At 48.1% G+C, this 15,144-nt stretch overlaps 4 protein-coding genes across 4 annotated transcripts in view; 1 reads left to right on the forward strand and 3 right to left on the reverse strand.

Moving 5' to 3' along the window:
• Nucleotides 1–92: 92 nt before the first annotated feature.
• Nucleotides 93–2,590, reverse strand: mitd1 (MIT, microtubule interacting and transport, domain containing 1). The gene is made up of 7 exons (XM_047046696.1): nucleotides 2,208–2,590; nucleotides 2,017–2,118; nucleotides 1,746–1,882; nucleotides 1,447–1,533; nucleotides 1,113–1,225; nucleotides 849–909; nucleotides 93–683 (listed from the first exon to the last, which is right to left on the reverse strand). The coding sequence occupies exons 1-7, from the start codon at nucleotides 2,350–2,352 to the stop codon at nucleotides 588–590; spliced, it is 741 nt and encodes a 246-aa protein (XP_046902652.1). The 5' UTR covers nucleotides 2,353–2,590; the 3' UTR covers nucleotides 93–587.
• Nucleotides 2,591–2,769: 179 nt separating this feature from the next.
• Nucleotides 2,770–4,230, forward strand: mrpl30 (mitochondrial ribosomal protein L30). Its single transcript, XM_047046697.1, has 5 exons — nucleotides 2,770–3,106; nucleotides 3,217–3,294; nucleotides 3,405–3,551; nucleotides 3,761–3,834; nucleotides 3,967–4,230. The coding sequence occupies exons 1-5, from the start codon at nucleotides 3,056–3,058 to the stop codon at nucleotides 4,097–4,099; spliced, it is 483 nt and encodes a 160-aa protein (XP_046902653.1). The 5' UTR covers nucleotides 2,770–3,055; the 3' UTR covers nucleotides 4,100–4,230.
• A 232-nt stretch (nucleotides 4,231–4,462) lies between these two features.
• Nucleotides 4,463–6,993, reverse strand: txndc9 (thioredoxin domain containing 9). Its single transcript, XM_047046695.1, has 5 exons — nucleotides 6,888–6,993; nucleotides 6,167–6,396; nucleotides 5,826–5,944; nucleotides 5,462–5,716; nucleotides 4,463–5,229 (listed from the first exon to the last, which is right to left on the reverse strand). Exons 2-5 carry the CDS (start codon nucleotides 6,350–6,352, stop codon nucleotides 5,115–5,117), a joined length of 675 nt encoding a protein of 224 aa, XP_046902651.1. The 5' UTR covers nucleotides 6,353–6,396; nucleotides 6,888–6,993; the 3' UTR covers nucleotides 4,463–5,114.
• A 530-nt stretch (nucleotides 6,994–7,523) lies between these two features.
• rev1 (REV1 DNA directed polymerase) overlaps nucleotides 7,524–15,144 on the reverse strand; it is a 14,271-nt gene continuing 6,650 nt past the window's right edge. The window contains exons 6-22 of the mRNA XM_047047470.1: nucleotides 14,968–15,144; nucleotides 14,267–14,353; nucleotides 13,970–14,086; nucleotides 13,691–13,808; nucleotides 13,440–13,568; nucleotides 12,923–13,077; nucleotides 12,522–12,641; nucleotides 12,003–12,223; nucleotides 11,509–11,681; nucleotides 11,149–11,381; nucleotides 10,805–11,013; nucleotides 10,261–10,500; nucleotides 10,033–10,132; nucleotides 9,655–9,854; nucleotides 9,362–9,512; nucleotides 9,055–9,157; nucleotides 7,524–8,595 (exon numbers count right to left, since the gene is read on the reverse strand). The exon at nucleotides 14,968–15,144 is cut by the window's right edge and continues 683 nt beyond it. Of these exons, the coding sequence (XP_046903426.1) occupies nucleotides 8,484–8,595; nucleotides 9,055–9,157; nucleotides 9,362–9,512; nucleotides 9,655–9,854; nucleotides 10,033–10,132; nucleotides 10,261–10,500; nucleotides 10,805–11,013; nucleotides 11,149–11,381; nucleotides 11,509–11,681; nucleotides 12,003–12,223; nucleotides 12,522–12,641; nucleotides 12,923–13,077; nucleotides 13,440–13,568; nucleotides 13,691–13,808; nucleotides 13,970–14,086; nucleotides 14,267–14,353; nucleotides 14,968–15,144 (2,645 nt within the window). The 3' untranslated portion in view covers nucleotides 7,524–8,483. The remainder of the gene's footprint in view (nucleotides 8,596–9,054; nucleotides 9,158–9,361; nucleotides 9,513–9,654; nucleotides 9,855–10,032; nucleotides 10,133–10,260; nucleotides 10,501–10,804; nucleotides 11,014–11,148; nucleotides 11,382–11,508; nucleotides 11,682–12,002; nucleotides 12,224–12,521; nucleotides 12,642–12,922; nucleotides 13,078–13,439; nucleotides 13,569–13,690; nucleotides 13,809–13,969; nucleotides 14,087–14,266; nucleotides 14,354–14,967) is intronic.

Raw genomic sequence — 15,144 nt, forward strand, 5'->3', positions numbered from 1 at the left:
ACATATCGACGTCCACCAGATGGAGTTGTAGTTTATGAATACATTTTCCTGGTCCTTTTTGTTCAGGATTTATTTTTGAATATAAACTATTGTTTGTCTCTCAATATAGTTTATTATTGTAAACGTTTATTATAAAATACATGTATAAAACCGTTTTCTTTTCTTTTCTATGAATTCAAGCATTGTTTGTTTAACCATACAACCCTCTGGTCCAAACAGTATCCCTTAAAATGCATCATGAAGTCAAGTCACAGACCCACACTCCATTAAAACATACACACAAATAAGATAATGACCCGCTATTAATGTCCAAGACGTGGAAAGTATCAATCCCCAAAAATAAAATAACCTAAAAAAATTGCAAGTGCTGTATGACCATTTAGAGCAGGATGATGAAGATAACTGTCAAGCTGTTGCTGCGCTTCTTGATATCTAGGTTGATACACACATAATAAGGCACATTTGAGGTTTCTAATTATATATGACTATAAATGAAAGCAATTCGGAGGCGACGGAGGGATGTGGAGAAATTGGACCGACAATGGACTACTCAAAAACAGAGAGATGGGATTCCACCTCTCTGGATCTCATAGAGTCTTGGTGTGCTTGGTGTGAAAGATGTCCACTGAGGTCTCCTGGCACTCTCTCAAGTCGTAGTCACAGTAACCGATAGAGAAACGTCCCTGAAGAGACATACACAATAGGACAACACAAAACAACAAGAAAACAACAAGAGCTTAGTGTGTGCATGGGTGTGTGTGCATGAGTGTGCATGAGTGTGTGTTTGTGTGTGTGTGTATGTGTCAAACTGAAAGATATATTAGTTATGGTTAAGCTTGTCATCTTACTTTTGGTTTCTTGAAGTAATCCAGTCCTCTTCCTATCTTGATAATCCAACCGTTGTCAAACCTAGGACGATTTTAAAGTTGTTTAATGTTGCAGACGATCCTTGTACCGGGCAAACCCAAATAAAACTCACTACACCAATATATCTATCAATGAATATAATAATATGGCTGAACCCCTAGGTTGACTGAACCAAAGTATTTTGATTAAATACGTTTGGTGTATAGATAGACACGGTTGTACTCATCTCTGTGGTTTGACTGTACCTGATCTCCCTGTCATGGATGTAGGAAGAGTACTTGAGCTCCAGACACACCCCATGAGCCAGCAGGCTCTGTCTCAGCTCCACCAGAGCTCCTGCCTGCTGGGAGGAACTGTCCTGGAGGACAAGAGACGAGGACCAGTCACACAACCACACACAGACACTAAAATAGCCGGACGTCATCACCGACAGAGCGTGACGGACCATAAGCTGGAGGATGAAAGGACAGCTAGTGTTTACTTCCGGGACCTAGCAAGGTGAAAACAACTGTGTTTTGTTAAAAACGTTGGATGGTGATTAATCTGTCTGGGGAAATGGAGACCTAGGAGATGTCTTACCTCTTCCTGTGAAGTCAGGAGGTGGATTTTCTTCACTCCACAGGAAGCCTTCAGCAGCATCTCACAGAAACGCAGGAAGTTGTACAACTGGAAGAAATCAAATGAGAGTAATGATAAGCAGCCACAACATTTTGATATACATGCCTGTAAAGCCAGCTAATTATAGACACCCAGATCTGAATGGACCAACACAACAGACATTGTGGATTGCCTGGTGACTGGTTTGGTGTAGGGCTCTCAGGAGCTGTATAGTTCATGGTGCATGTGTGTGGTGATGCATGCTGGCAGATCTACATCACCTGGTGGATGTGCCGTATGTAAGGGTCCTCCACCCAGACCTCAGTGAGATCCTCACTGATGTAAGGCTTGAACAGAACCTCATAGCTGTAGCCTGTGGAGTTTTCTGCTATCCTGATCTGCTCATGGTATTTCCCTTCTGCAGAGAGAGAGAGAGTGAGAGAGACAGAGACAGACAGAGAGAGTGTGTCAACATCTCTTAAAATTCCATCACAGCTCATTTATTAGATGCGCCCATTCCTGAGAATAGACTGTAATTTGAGGCGTGCTCACCTTCTTTTAGCTGGTTCACATGGACCTTGATCTGCTCCGCTCTGTCCATGTAGCCCTTGATCTTGTCTCTGTAGTGAAGCTTCTTGGAGTCGTCTTTAACAGCTGTTTACAGATGAAGATGATTATTCAACCCGTATACCTCTCTTAGTCTCTTTCTCCCAAGTGTGTACATGTGTATGGGACTACCCTACCTTTTAGAACGTCTATTAGAAGCTGGATCCCCTCTTGGTAACATACCAGGGACTCCTGGAAGCGCGAGCCATGATCCAGTTCAACCGCCCGCTTCAGGACGGAGATAGCCGAGGTCTCCATTCCGGTAACGTGATTTTGGGTCATGATACAAGAGCTGAATTGTCAACACTCAGTCAAGTTGAGAACAAATAGGTTTCTAAAAATCGTCTTCTATTTGCTTAGACAAATCGCACACACACCAGTCACACTTCATGTGTTAAATTTAAAGTATGTGATTTCAGATTTTCCCTTAAGTTAATTTTTGGCAGAATCATCAAAAAAAAATTCTGCGGTACACATACCAGAGCTCCAAGGTACCGCACAATAATAACTCCCCGAGGAAACGACCTGCGTAAACAGAACGACTTGATGTGGTGGTTTGACGTTTTAGGCAAATATAATCAAACCCATATACATTTTATAAATTGTGAAATGTCATACTCTTTAAAAATGCACTCATAACACTGAATCTTTATTGAAGTTGCAATTTTCAAAACAGTAGGAACTATAACGGTCAGTAATACATTTCTTTAGGAGCTTTGTTAATGTAACTACATCCTGCTTCCGTTTAAATGTCATAACGAAAGCGTGAATAACGTTGATGTGTTTTCTAACCTGTGCATATATTTTTGGACGAAGAGTAGTTTGTGTAAACACGGGAAGATTATAAAGCATAGATATCTTGGAGTAATGTTATATTGACCTCAGTGCCGTCCGCACACGAGTTTACTTTTACAGTAACCTTGGCGTGCCTGCAAGTTTATCACAAGGTTGCTCAGCATAGCAAGACAAATCAACACAAGTGAAAATGGAAATGATCTTTCGAACACTTTACTTAAATTTCCCTCGTTCAATAAAGGTAAGATTTGTACTTTCGATGGATACTGATGTGCGGAAGTTTTGGGTTGGTGTGTTCGTTCCATCGTTCTAACGCTGTGTGCGTTGTGTGCACTGTGTGCATCGTCTCAGACTTTAACAGAAGCCTCGTCGTTGCCATGGTCAATTTCATGCCGCAGCCGGTTCACTAAAGCGCGGATCCCACCAGAGGTGAGAAACGGTGAAGTAGTGAAGCGAGCAATTCAACAAACATTACCATTTGAATATCATCCACAATGGTTCTATTCTGTTGGAGTCAAAATATCTTACCCTCCCTGCAGGTTCTTGAGGAGAGATCGAAGCAGCATGACAAGTATGGAGGAGACCCAGAGCAGCCTCATAAACTTCACATTGTCACCCGCGTGAAGAGCACCATGCGTCGGCCGTACTGGGAGAAGATGATGATAAAAACTCTTGGCTTGGAGAAGGTAAAACAAGTTTCGTGTGAGTTAGGAATGCGAAATAAATGAACAGTAGTTTTGTTAATAGACGTTAAAAGACGGAAATCGACAATAGGAATGAATACAAATCCATACTGTACCAGTCATATTTGCACAGCTGTCATCTTGAGATAATACATAAAATATATATTTTGTTGCTCACTTGCTCAGCGATTCATCCTCTCCCCTCCATTCAGGGACAAGTTCCTGTAATCCACAAGAATATTCCCTCAGTCAACAACCAACTGAAATTTGTGAAGCATTTAGTCAGGTAAAAGTGCAGCACACATTTCACAAGAGTGGAAAAAAAAAGCTAATCTATCTGCATCCTGTTATTATTTTTCTTGGGGGGGGGGGGGGGAGGCTTTGCTGTCATTATATCCGGCTCCTTATTCCTGTGCAGGATCCAGCCGTTGAAGCTTCCCTATGGCCTCCCTTCTGAAGAGGACATGGCTGACTCATACCTCAACAGCAAAGGAGAACTGATAGTCCGACGTCTCCTCAAATCTGTGGATCCCAAGGCCCTGGAGTCTTAGCTATCCCCTCTGTGTTCCCAGCACCTCACACCTTCTCTCCCCCCATGGTCTGTCTTCACGTTGTATCTTGGCTCTCTTCAAGGAACAATGGAGATGTTTTTCTATTAATTAAAAAAAACTGTGCAAACTTTTGAACAGGTTTGTTTTCTGCCACAATAAGGCATTGCATGTATGATTAATGTGCTTTATGGCATGCAAGATTGTTTCCTTGATTGACAGAACTTTTGTGTTGCATAGAAACTGCAGTCACTTTGTGTATACGGCTCAACAAGCAAAGACTTGGACGTTGGCTTGGTTTTATACAAATAGAACTCACTTTGCAGCTGCTAAATTATAAAATTGTGAACATACTATAAAGTCACATCAGAGTGATAACCAGTTTTCTTTATTAAGATAAAGAACACATTTGTAGGAAAAACTCAACCTGTGCTACTAGCAACACAGAATGGAGGGAACGAGGGCATATCGGGACTGCGGCTAACTTCCTTGGCACTTGGTTGTTCATGAACAGCTGGATGACCAGGCCTCTTCCTGTGCATCCAGTCAACAAAGGCAACAGATGAGGCCAAGTCTAATACACAAAACATCATGTAAGGTTCTTCAGGGAGTTGCATCATTTTGAAATTAAGATGACCAAATTCCATCAATGACACTCATCAGGGATATGAGGGTTATTGCGCTCCCAGGAAGTGATGCAAGCTTTAGGAAACTGACATGATAAAACATCAAATTATATGGGTTCAAAAATAATTTATAACCAAAATGGTTTACGTTTTAATGTACATGTTCAATGTATGGGATCAATAATGAATACACACACAAGAACATTGTTATAGAACTTTAACTATGAAAGAAAAGGGATGACAGACTACATAAAAAAAAAACAACAGATGGACAAAGAGTTGGTCGGTCTAAGCCCAACACAAGAGCCAGGCTGTCTGCAGGATTCTGACAAGTCAGTGGGTGATGGAGTAGCCCGTAGAGAGAGGGAGGAGAGAGGGACGGTGCCATCTTCCTAGTCTGAGTCAGAGTCTGAGTCGTAGCCTCTCCCTCGAATGGTCTTCTTCTCTACCTTGGTGAACTTTGTCCCTGACTTCTGTGTCAGTGTGGGAGGTTCCATGAGGTTACCACTGGGGAAGAGAGTGAGGACAGGATTGTTACACCAAATTAGCTCGACTGGAACCATGTGTGTGCTGCCCATGCCCTGGTTCAACGCCCAAATCCTTAAAATCAGCTTGTTTTCATGTCCTATCTGCTCAAATTAAATATATTCTCCAAAGACAGGTTTGAAGAGTCATCAAGCAGGACCTGGTAGTTAATACTGGGGTGGTACTGCCCAGGCTGGGCAGGTAAGTTAATCACCTGTAGTTGATGATGTCTGAGCAGCCCAATCTCCACTCCAGCATCTCTGTGGGGAACTCATCCGTGTTCCCCAGATCCGTGAAGCCCACCACATAGTCCTTAGTCTTCCCGTCCTTCACCAGGGCCAGGGTGGGGATCACCTTGATCCGCAGCCTCTCTGTCAGGAAGGGAGCCTTCTCCACGTTCAGCTTCAGGAACTTGGTCTCCAGGTGCTTCTTGGCCAGGATGGACAGATGTTTGTCTAAGATCTTACATCTATGGAGCAGGAGGGTTAACATCACGGTAAATGAGAAAAGAGGGAAGTTAAGAGATTTAGAACACGTAAGAGGTCAATTGGGTCATGTTTCTAGAATTCATTTCTTACCTGAATGTGGAATCTTTGTAGAAATGGCATACTGTGTTCTTGCTATCCTTGACCTCTGCAAAGAAGTCTTTCTCACTGGGAATCTCCCTGTACTCCCCATGTCCTTTAGAAATCCACTCCTTGGGAAAGATAACAGTTGCATGAATGTTCCAGCAATGATTAGCGATGCATCTAGAAAACATTCTGAAGTTTTCTAGTTGCAGCACATTCATTTAGTCACCAAATCCGTTATTATGACAATTCCACAGTGTGCTTCCTCTAAAGCACACAGCATTCTGAGAGATGTACTGTAATGCAGCTTGTAACTTAACACCCCTGGTCCACCCTTCATCCCTCCTAACCTGCTTCTGTTTCTGGGCTTTCTTCAAGGCCTCTAGCCTCCTCTCCTTCAGTTTCTCCAGGTCATCGTCATCCATTCGTTCCAGCTTGTTTAGTTCTGCGTCCACCTGCTCCTCGACCATGCGTGCAGACTGCAGAACCTGATGCTCTAGGGCCTTGGCCATAATCTCCATTGACTGACTGGCCATGATGAATCCTCTCTGAAGCCGTCTGATGCACTGACACTTGCAACCTTGGGTTAAAACGTGGATAGGATAGAAATTCACATAGCTTTGTTAAGTACCAGCCACATTTCTTTTTGTAAAGCATACGTTTTACAAAGTTTATACGGCAACTGTAACCTGGTCACAGGTGACCATGGCAACAAAACCTTGATCCTAGCTAGCTTTAATCATTTTCAATGAGATACAATACAATTTGCAAGGTGACAAATGTTGAAACACCAACGGACTATCCCTCGTCACTAGGTTTGTTGGTGCTAACGGCATGCAGTCATTGCTAGCTAGTAACTTAGTCAGCAACACTGACTGGGTCTCGGCTAATGCGTAGAGATAGCTAACTCTAACTAGCCTAGCTATCTTTAACTTGGAGTCACATGAAGCGCATCTAAACTAGAGATATCACTCAGACATTGCGCATACCATCATGAAAGTACAAGTGAAAACTCAAGACCGACAAAGTTTTAGACACACGCGTATTCGTATTAACAACACTGTACTGTACCTTGCTGTTTCCTTCTGATAGCTGTCCGTGCGAAAAGGCAACCCTTTGTTGATGCAGCGGCGCAGAGGTTTGACGCCTGGGCGGGGGGCCTTCGTGATACCAGAGAATGTCTGTCGTCATATTGTAGTCCAAAGTCACCCGCGAAAGGGTCCTGTTCGGACTTCCGGGTTGTAAGGAAGTCCTTCACAGGGAAAATGTGTACTGTATTTGGCATTAACTATGTAATATTTTTTATGGGTGAAACTGAGATTTTTGGTAGGCCCTATGTATGTGCATTTTCAATTTAGAAATAGTGATGTCGAGCTTTATGGTGCATTGAAGCTTTCATTCCACGAGGTATACACTAATGCCACCTGCTGGTCAAGATACTTTGGAGCAACACATTTTTCTAATATCCCACTTGCCACTGACCTTATGATCCATTTACGGCAGTATTTACTTCCTTAACCGGGACTCGATCCCATCGCTGTAATTGTTTCCTATATACAAAATGAAACCATTGCTCTTCACTGGCGTCTTCAGGCCAGAAGCAATATCTGTGCATTTTTTACATCTCTTCTGTCAAAACTGATCTGAATGAAGTGACAGCAACAACGCCAAATACATTCCGCTCCAATGAACAGTCGCCACACAGAGTAAATGTTTCTAGCAGAGTTCAGTTTATTATCAAGTTTTTAGAAAACATACAAATGATGTCACAGCTTCAGGTCTTCAGGCACAGGTCAGCAGTGATAGAAATGTAGACTGACCAAAACCACACCCCTCAACTTTCCCTTTACAAGAGACATTGGAGGTGAGGGGAAAAGCAAGCTAATACAGTTAGAAACCACAACATAGATGGCTCACATGAGTGAAACCTGTTTACAAAACTCAAAATGGGGGATGTCCTGTTTCTCTTTAGAACTACATTCATTACACCAGTACTCCAAATACAACCATGATATACACAGTGGTTAAGTACAAATCTTTTTCTGGCTTGTGGAGATCACTTCACCAGCTTTCTCATCCCGCACCAAGTTGTACCCTCTCTTCTAACCTTGCATGATAAGGGCTCGACAGAACTTTGACCATAGGCTTGACAACCATGAGTCTCGTATCCAGGAAATGATAACGAACATCGGCAAACAAACAGTCCGTAAATACAACAATAGAAAACAAATAAACTCGTCTTTACACAAACAAGCTTTTGTTCATGAACAAAACTTTTGAAGTAGATGAAGCTTTGAAAACTTCACTTATATGCCTTAACAACAATGTTTGGCACTTTTTAGCTAAAGAAAATGTACAAAATTGTTAAGATTTTTGAAAAACCAAAACAAAGCCAATACAACCCAGGATGTAGTGTTTTTGTCTCCGCTTAGCAGCCATGACAGTTTGCAGACAGGCTGACATGTCAGGGTGGATATTGAGAGAAGGACTAATGAAAAACAGAACACACACTGAGGATCTAGAAGAGAACAGTTGGGGGGGGGGTGGAAGTGTTGAGGTTAAGTGTCTCTCTCCGCTTAGCTTAATCGATTTCTGGAAATGACATCCGAGAAGGAGGTGTGGTTTTTCTGGCTTTCTCCTTCGCTCCCCCTCCTCTTCCCTCCTCTCCTAGGTGACCTTCAGCATGCTGCCGTAGGTCTGCTGCACCACCACCTGCACGTTGTCCAGGATGAAGTCAAAGGCCATGCCCCACACAGACTCCTCTGACTGCTGCATTAACCTGCGGGAGAAACGGAGGATGTAGCTCAGCGGTCGAGGATTCTGACTGCAGACCAAGAGGTCGCAGGGTGAAATCCCACCCCCGGACGTCGCTTCGGACAAAAGCATCTACTAAATGAACACATTACACGGCAGCAGAGAAGACCACAACAGTGGGAGGAAGACATCTTTATGAAACGAGTTTAGCTTTTCAGTCTCACTGCCACCGGTGTGTGTCCTTCTATATTGCTTACATTTACATTTAGTCATTTAGCAGACGCTCTTATCCAGAGCGACTTACAGAAAGTACAGGGACATTTCCCCAAGGCAAGTATGGTGAAGTGCCTTGCCCAAGGACACAACGTCATTTTGCACGGCAGGAAATCGAAACGGCAACCTTCTGATTAATAGGCCTCTTCCCTAACCGCTCAGCCATTTGACTCGATGTTAAGACAGAGCAGTATAGCCCAGGGATTTGTACCTCTTCATGTATTTGATGACCAGGTCCAGCTTCTCCAGGTCCTTGTCTTCTATGAGGTCAGTGCAGTACTTGACCACCTGCAGAATGTCCTCTTCCATGGGTTCTGAGAGGGGGGGGAAACACAGCCTTGAGAACAGCCAGCAGCAGTCTTCCTCTGTTTCTAAACTACAACAGTGACTCACATTCCCTCAACATGCCTGAAACAGTATGACTCATCAACCCCCCCCCCCCCCCCCCCCCCCCCCCCCCCCCCCCCTCCATGTACCCAGCTGAGATGGTAGGACCCAACCCATGCCCCCCCACCTACCTGAGATGGAGGTGACCCACTCTCGGAGGAGGGTCCTAATGTCTGTGAAGGCGCAGGCCCCTGCCAGGGCAGGGGAGGGGCGGGGGGTGAACTTGGACAGTGGCTCCTGAACAGCCTCTTTCAGGGAGGAGGTGGAGGGTGCGTTGTCTGTCTGAGGAGGAAGATAAAGGGATGTGTCTGTTGGTTTAAGGTGGCTCCCTTAGGCGAGCAATCTAGTCTTCAACAATGCACCGGAACCTAATCTGATTCAATCAATGGAAGAGGTTGGTGAGGGATAGGTGACCCGCCCTTACCTTATGTCCATTGGGCAGGTCCCTAGACCGGTGCGGTAGACCTTTCACTGGGCTGTTTTCTGGGCGGGGCCTCTTCAAAGGGGAGTGGCCTTTCTTTGCAGGGCTTCCAGCGTTCTTTCTCTTGTAGCGGCGTTTCACCCGCCCCACGGAGCCCGCCGGCCCCGTCTGTTTCAGCTGCAACAGAGGGTTCCTCTGCTCCACTAGAAGGAGAGTGCAGGGATACAAATCCAAGAATTACATTCAGGTAAAAAACTCTGTAGTTCTTTATTTATATACTATATTGTAGACAACTCTGTAGTAGTTTAGAGTAGTAATATTGACAGTTCCTTCTGCCAAGTGTAGACATGAAGTTGTGGTAGAGAATTTCCCGTGACATACCAACAATGCCCTGGGGCGAGGCGTTCTCCCTGCGGCTGTATGCTGAGCGGAGCTCTTCCTGGAGCTCTTTGGGGAGGGCGGCAAACACGTCCGGGTCAACCTACCCCCCGAAGAGGAAGACACAACACAGGGACTGTGTGACACAGCAGCACAGAGTGATCCACAAGAACCAGACGTGGTGACCCATTCTGGAGTGTGTGTGTGTGTGTGCGTGTGTGGGGGCAGTACCTGGGAGAAGTCTGGCAGCTCCAGGATAATACCCGTGGAGCCAGGCTGGTTGGGGATTTGCAGAACCAGGGTGCCAACAGGAGGGGCGCGGGGGGGAGAGGAGGGAGGCAGGGGTGGGGAGGAGGGTGGTGGGGGTGCAGGGGGCTGGTCACGGGGGCCCCTCCTGTCTCGGTGGGTCCAGGACTCCTCCACCTGCTCCCTCAGCTCAGCCGGCAGGGCCGCCAGCACCGAGTGGTCCACCTGACAACCACAACAACCAGACCTGGTCAAGAGCAGGGGGGGTCAAATGGCTGAGCGGTTAGGTAGTCGGGCCATTAATCAGAAGGTTGTTGGTTCGATTCCCGGCCGTGCAAAATGATGTTGTGTCCTTGGGCAAGGCATTTCACCCTACTTGCCTTGGGGAGATTGTCCCTGTACTTACTGTAAGTCACTCTGGATAAGAGCGTCTGGTAAATGACTAAATGTAATGTAAGAGCTCTGGTCACCTCATGATCCCCCCCTCCCCAGCCCCCACCACCCGTGTTGAGGACGGGACCTCTGGTACCTGTGACGGCGAGGGCACCTCAATGCTGAGGTTGAGGCGGCCGTGGGCGTGGTTTTGGGTTTGTGGAGGCGGCTCCCCTTTGCTCGTCCCTGGGAACGGCTCAACGGGAGTGGGGAGGCGGGGAGGGGAGGGACACGGGGGCGGGGCTCTGGGAGAAGAAGCCGTCGTCTGATTGGAGGTTGGGTCTGCGGTTGAAACATTATGGAGTTCTACGTAAACAGACAGAGAAGGGGAAAGAATGTCACAATTTCTAGAGCAGGGTAACTCCTGAGAGGCAGGCTATTTTATGATTTAATGCATCCAATAATATACAGCCTTAAATAGATACACACACAAACACACACCTGTGTTGTTGGGTTTTGCTGCAGGGGCTCTCTGAGCCGTGAACATGTCCTTGATGGAGCGGGTTCTGGAGCCAGCGGGGTCCTGGCCTGCAGAGTGGGCCCCCTCGAGGAGCTGCACCTGGAGGCCCACCCCCCTCATCTCCTGCACCTCCAGCTTCATGGTGTGGAACAACTTGATGATTTCACTGGCTATTACCTGACCGCTGTCTGTGGGCTGGGCCATGGTCACTGACCTGAGGGGGGAGAAGGAGGGGGAGAGAGAGGGAGAAGGTTCATCAGCCAATCGCAAACAACTACACAAATACATCTAGTTCTCCAGGAGAAGTGAGGTATAGTTGAGGTCTAGTCCCCCTCTTTCACCTGGCCAGGTTGTCACAGATACCGTGACCACCGTACTTCGCTGGCTCCACCGGCGCCCCCGGCCTCCGCACCATGACCTTCAGGGTCACCCTCCGACCCCTTAGCCCCGCCTCCTGGAGACGGCGCTCGACTTCCATGGACAGGTTGGTCAGGAACAGCTCGGCCTCCTCCACCTGGAGGGAGAGAGAGGGGGGGGGGGGGGGTGGAAAAGAGAGGGGGGGGGGGGGAGGGAGAGAGAGAGAGAGAGAGAGAGAGGGGGGGGGGGGAGAGAGAGAGAGGGGGGGAGAGAGAGAGGTGGGGGGGGGGGGGGGGGAGGGAGAGAGAGAGAGAGAGAGGTGGGGGGAGGGAGGGAGGGAGAGAGGGGGGGAGGGAGAGAGGAGATATGAATTGTGAGGAGATAAACAGAAGAGTGAGTTTGCCGAACAGAACTAGAGGAAGAAAGAATCGAATGTGAGGGAGTGCATCGACAGAAGGCCCACTCTCCCGGCCCTGACCTGGGTGAAGCGGATGTTGTAGTTCATCTCTGCTGAGACGGACTTCCTCTCCTTCTCACTGCGTACCGGCCGCTCGTCCAGGCCTCGGCAGAACCGGTACAGCGTCTGTCCGGTACGCGGGCCGAACTCCTTCTGCAGCCGCGTCAGGGACACCTGCTGCAGGTCGCCACACGTCTTCACCCCCAGAGACGCCAGCTTGACACCCATCGACCGCCCCACGCCTGCCAGAGAGAGAGAGAGAGAGTGGGGGGGTCAACCTCGGTCCCAGAATGTCAATTTGGATTTTCTGTGCTTGATTATTTTTGTCTGGCATATTGAAACCAATGGGAAACTATCATTTAACATTTCCAGTGGTCTCTCCAACCAGTTCTGCACTGCTTGATGACATTTTGACTATTCAGACAATTATAAATACACATTTTTATCCTTTGGTACACAGAAATGTGTGTCGTCCGTAGGAGACAAAGAAGTGTCTGTTGTGCAGGGTACGACCAGCAGATGGTGCTGTAGACCACACACCTGGCAGGCTGGTGACAGATTTCTCCCTGATGAAGTCGTCCACTTCCTCCGACCGCAGGAAGTACTGCCCGTCTGGCTTGGCCTTGCGGATCGCCATCCGAGCCAGCAGGATGTTGGAGGCTGCAGGGGGGGGGGTCAGAGGTTATAGATGGGACGACACAGGAAGCAGGGGAGGGCGCAGGTGTGGAGGATTTCGAACCGTACAGGCAGAATGGAGGAGATGAAGCCGATTTCCTTTACATTTGAGCTACTTGATATCTTTATAAATGTCTGTATCTTCAGGGTGGGCTGTCTTGCTGTACAAAACCGTTTTTATATTGGAATAAGAGCCGCCTGTATGGATAGAAGGCTACATGAAGACAGGAAGAGTGGTGGAGGCAGACGGGTGACAGGCCCCTCACCCATGCCGACCGAGGCGCAGCACCCGGTGCGGTCCCTGACGTCGGCTCTCACGGCGCTGGCCAGCTCGTCTGGGGTGACGCCCAGCTCCGCCAGCAGGGACGAGGCGTCCACCAGCGCCTCGTCACAGCTCAGGGCCTCGATGTCGTGGGTGTAACTGGGGAGGGGGGGGAAACCATACGTTATAGAGATAGTCCGAGAGGGAAGGAAGGAGGGAAAGTTGGAGCCAATGACAGAGCGAGCAGAGACAGTAGAGAGAGAGAGCGAGCAAGAGAGAATGAGAAAGAGCGAGCAAGAGAGAATGAGAGAGAGTGAACAAGAGAGAATGAGAGAGACAGCGAGCAAGAGAGAATGAGAAAGCGAGAATGACAGAGAGCGAGCAAGAGAGAATGAGAGAGAGAGAGAATGAGAGAGCGAGGAAGAGACACATTTAGAGAGAGAGAGAATGAGAGAGTGGACAAGAGAGAATGAGAGAGAGAGAGAATGAGAGAGAGAGAGCGAGCATGTGTGTGCCTTCACCTGGCCAGGGTTTCATACATGACCAGAGCCACTTCCTTGTAGGACTGGAAGTCATACGGGACAGACTGCAGCGAGGGGCACAGCTGCTTGGCCTGGCCAAAATACATCCCATTCTTCACCCCCGCCTGCCTATAAGGGGAAAACACACACACACAATCTATGAATGGAGGAAGGCATTTAAAACCCTGTCTGCCGTCAGATTGTGAGTGTGTGTGCGTGTGTGTGTGAGAGAGTGTGTGAGTGTGTTTTACCTGGCCTCGTAGCTGCAGGAGGCGATCTCTGCCCTGGAAAGCTCCAGGTCCAGCCCGTTGCCATGGGAAACAGGGCCGTTGGGCTCTGGGCTGGTCTCCATGTCCTCATCTAGACTACCTGACACACAGAAAGCATCCAGACAAGTCAAACAAGGAGCCCCTTTTTGTGTGTGTGTGTGTGTGTGTGTATGCGTCTCACCAGGTTGTGTGTGTGTTCACCTGGTTGTGTGTGTGTGTGTGTGTGTCTCACCAGGTTGTGTGTGTGTGTGTGTGTCTCACCTGGTTGGGGGTGTGTGTATTTCCTTTGGTAGTACTTCTGCTCCAGCTGGGGGTCAGTTCCTGCCCTATGGGCCACCTGGCCACTCCCCCGGTTACTGGTGACCGCCACAGGCTTCCCTACAGGAACACACACACACAACACAACACTTATTTAACAGTTAAGCTGTTTAACCATTAACACCAGACCCAAAATGATTCGATCTGGCAATGTTGATATCACAGATAAAAACATTTTAAAAAGTTGTATTAGTTGTATTATTTGACAGTGTGTGTGTGTACTGAGGTAGGTCTCCTTGCCTTTAAGATCTGGCCGGTGTCTGATCCCCACAGACACAAAGAAACAGTCCATATCCACATGGAGAATACAGGACTTGACACTAGGTGCTGTAGACACATCGGATAAACACACACACACACGCGGTAAGTGTTCATCCAAGAACCATGGCTACACATGTCATTCTGCAGTTTTCGATTACAATTTCTCTCTCATCTCACCCACTTCACAGCTTCCCTCTCCTTAAACACACACACAACCCCAGCCACCCTCTCCCTCCCTCCTCCAGTGTTTACATTTACATTAAGTCATTTAGCAGACGCTCTTATCCAGAGCGACTTACAGTAAGTACAGGGACATTCCCCTGAGGCAAGTTGGGTGAAGTGCCTTGCCCAAGGACACAACGTCATTTGGCTCGGCCGGGAATCGAACCGGCGACCTTCCGATTACTAGCCCGATTTCCTAACCGCTCAGCCACCTAACTCCCAGACTACCCATGTCTGGCCTGTGTGCAGAGCTCACCCCCCCTTCCAGTGTACCTGTGTCTGGCCTGTGTGCAGAGCTCACCCCCCCCTCCAGTGTACCTGTGTCTGGCCTGTGTGCAGAGCTCACCCCCCCCTCCAGTGTACCTGTGTCTGGCCTGTGTGCGGAGCCACCCCCCCCCCCCCCCCCAGTGTACCTGTGTCTGGCCTGTGTGCAGAGCTCACCCCCCCCTCCAGTGTACCTGTGTCTGGCCTGTGTGCGGAGCTCTTCTTCAGACGCTCCTTCCCTGGGAAGGTGGCTCCCCCTGCTGCTCTGCGTCGGCACTGCAGAGCGTTCACGTACTCCGAGAACTCCGTCCTCCACGTGGAGATGTGGTGCAGGCGAGAGTGGGAGTAGAACTCTGCGATGATCCCGCCTC

Source organism: Hypomesus transpacificus, chromosome 23 (genome assembly GCF_021917145.1).
Source record: "Hypomesus transpacificus isolate Combined female chromosome 23, fHypTra1, whole genome shotgun sequence".
Taxonomy (NCBI): Eukaryota; Metazoa; Chordata; class Actinopteri; order Osmeriformes; family Osmeridae; genus Hypomesus; species Hypomesus transpacificus.

What these genes read in the sequence shown, in the direction of transcription:
- mitd1 (XM_047046696.1), bottom strand. Translation starts at nt 2,352, where the DNA reads ATGACCCAAAATCACGTTACCGGAATGGAGACCTCGGCTATCTCCGTC. An exon ending in ACATACGGCACATCCACCAG is followed by an intron (nt 1,534 to 1,745) that starts GTGATGTAGATC and finishes GATTTCTTCCAG; the next exon opens with TTGTACAACTTCCTGCGTTT. An exon ending in TCCTGACTTCACAGGAAGAG is followed by an intron (nt 1,226 to 1,446) that starts GTAAGACATCTC and finishes CTTGTCCTCCAG; the next exon opens with GACAGTTCCTCCCAGCAGGC.
- mrpl30 (XM_047046697.1), top strand. Translation starts at nt 3,056, where the DNA reads ATGGAAATGATCTTTCGAACACTTTACTTAAATTTCCCTCGTTCAATA. An exon ending in ATTTCCCTCGTTCAATAAAG is followed by an intron (nt 3,107 to 3,216) that starts GTAAGATTTGTA and finishes GCATCGTCTCAG; the next exon opens with ACTTTAACAGAAGCCTCGTC. An exon ending in AAGCGCGGATCCCACCAGAG is followed by an intron (nt 3,295 to 3,404) that starts GTGAGAAACGGT and finishes CCCTCCCTGCAG; the next exon opens with GTTCTTGAGGAGAGATCGAA.
- txndc9 (XM_047046695.1), bottom strand. Translation starts at nt 6,352, where the DNA reads ATGGCCAGTCAGTCAATGGAGATTATGGCCAAGGCCCTAGAGCATCAG. An exon ending in AAGCCCAGAAACAGAAGCAG is followed by an intron (nt 5,945 to 6,166) that starts GTTAGGAGGGAT and finishes ATCTTTCCCAAG; the next exon opens with GAGTGGATTTCTAAAGGACA. An exon ending in TCAGACATCATCAACTACAG is followed by an intron (nt 5,230 to 5,461) that starts GTGATTAACTTA and finishes TCTCTTCCCCAG; the next exon opens with TGGTAACCTCATGGAACCTC.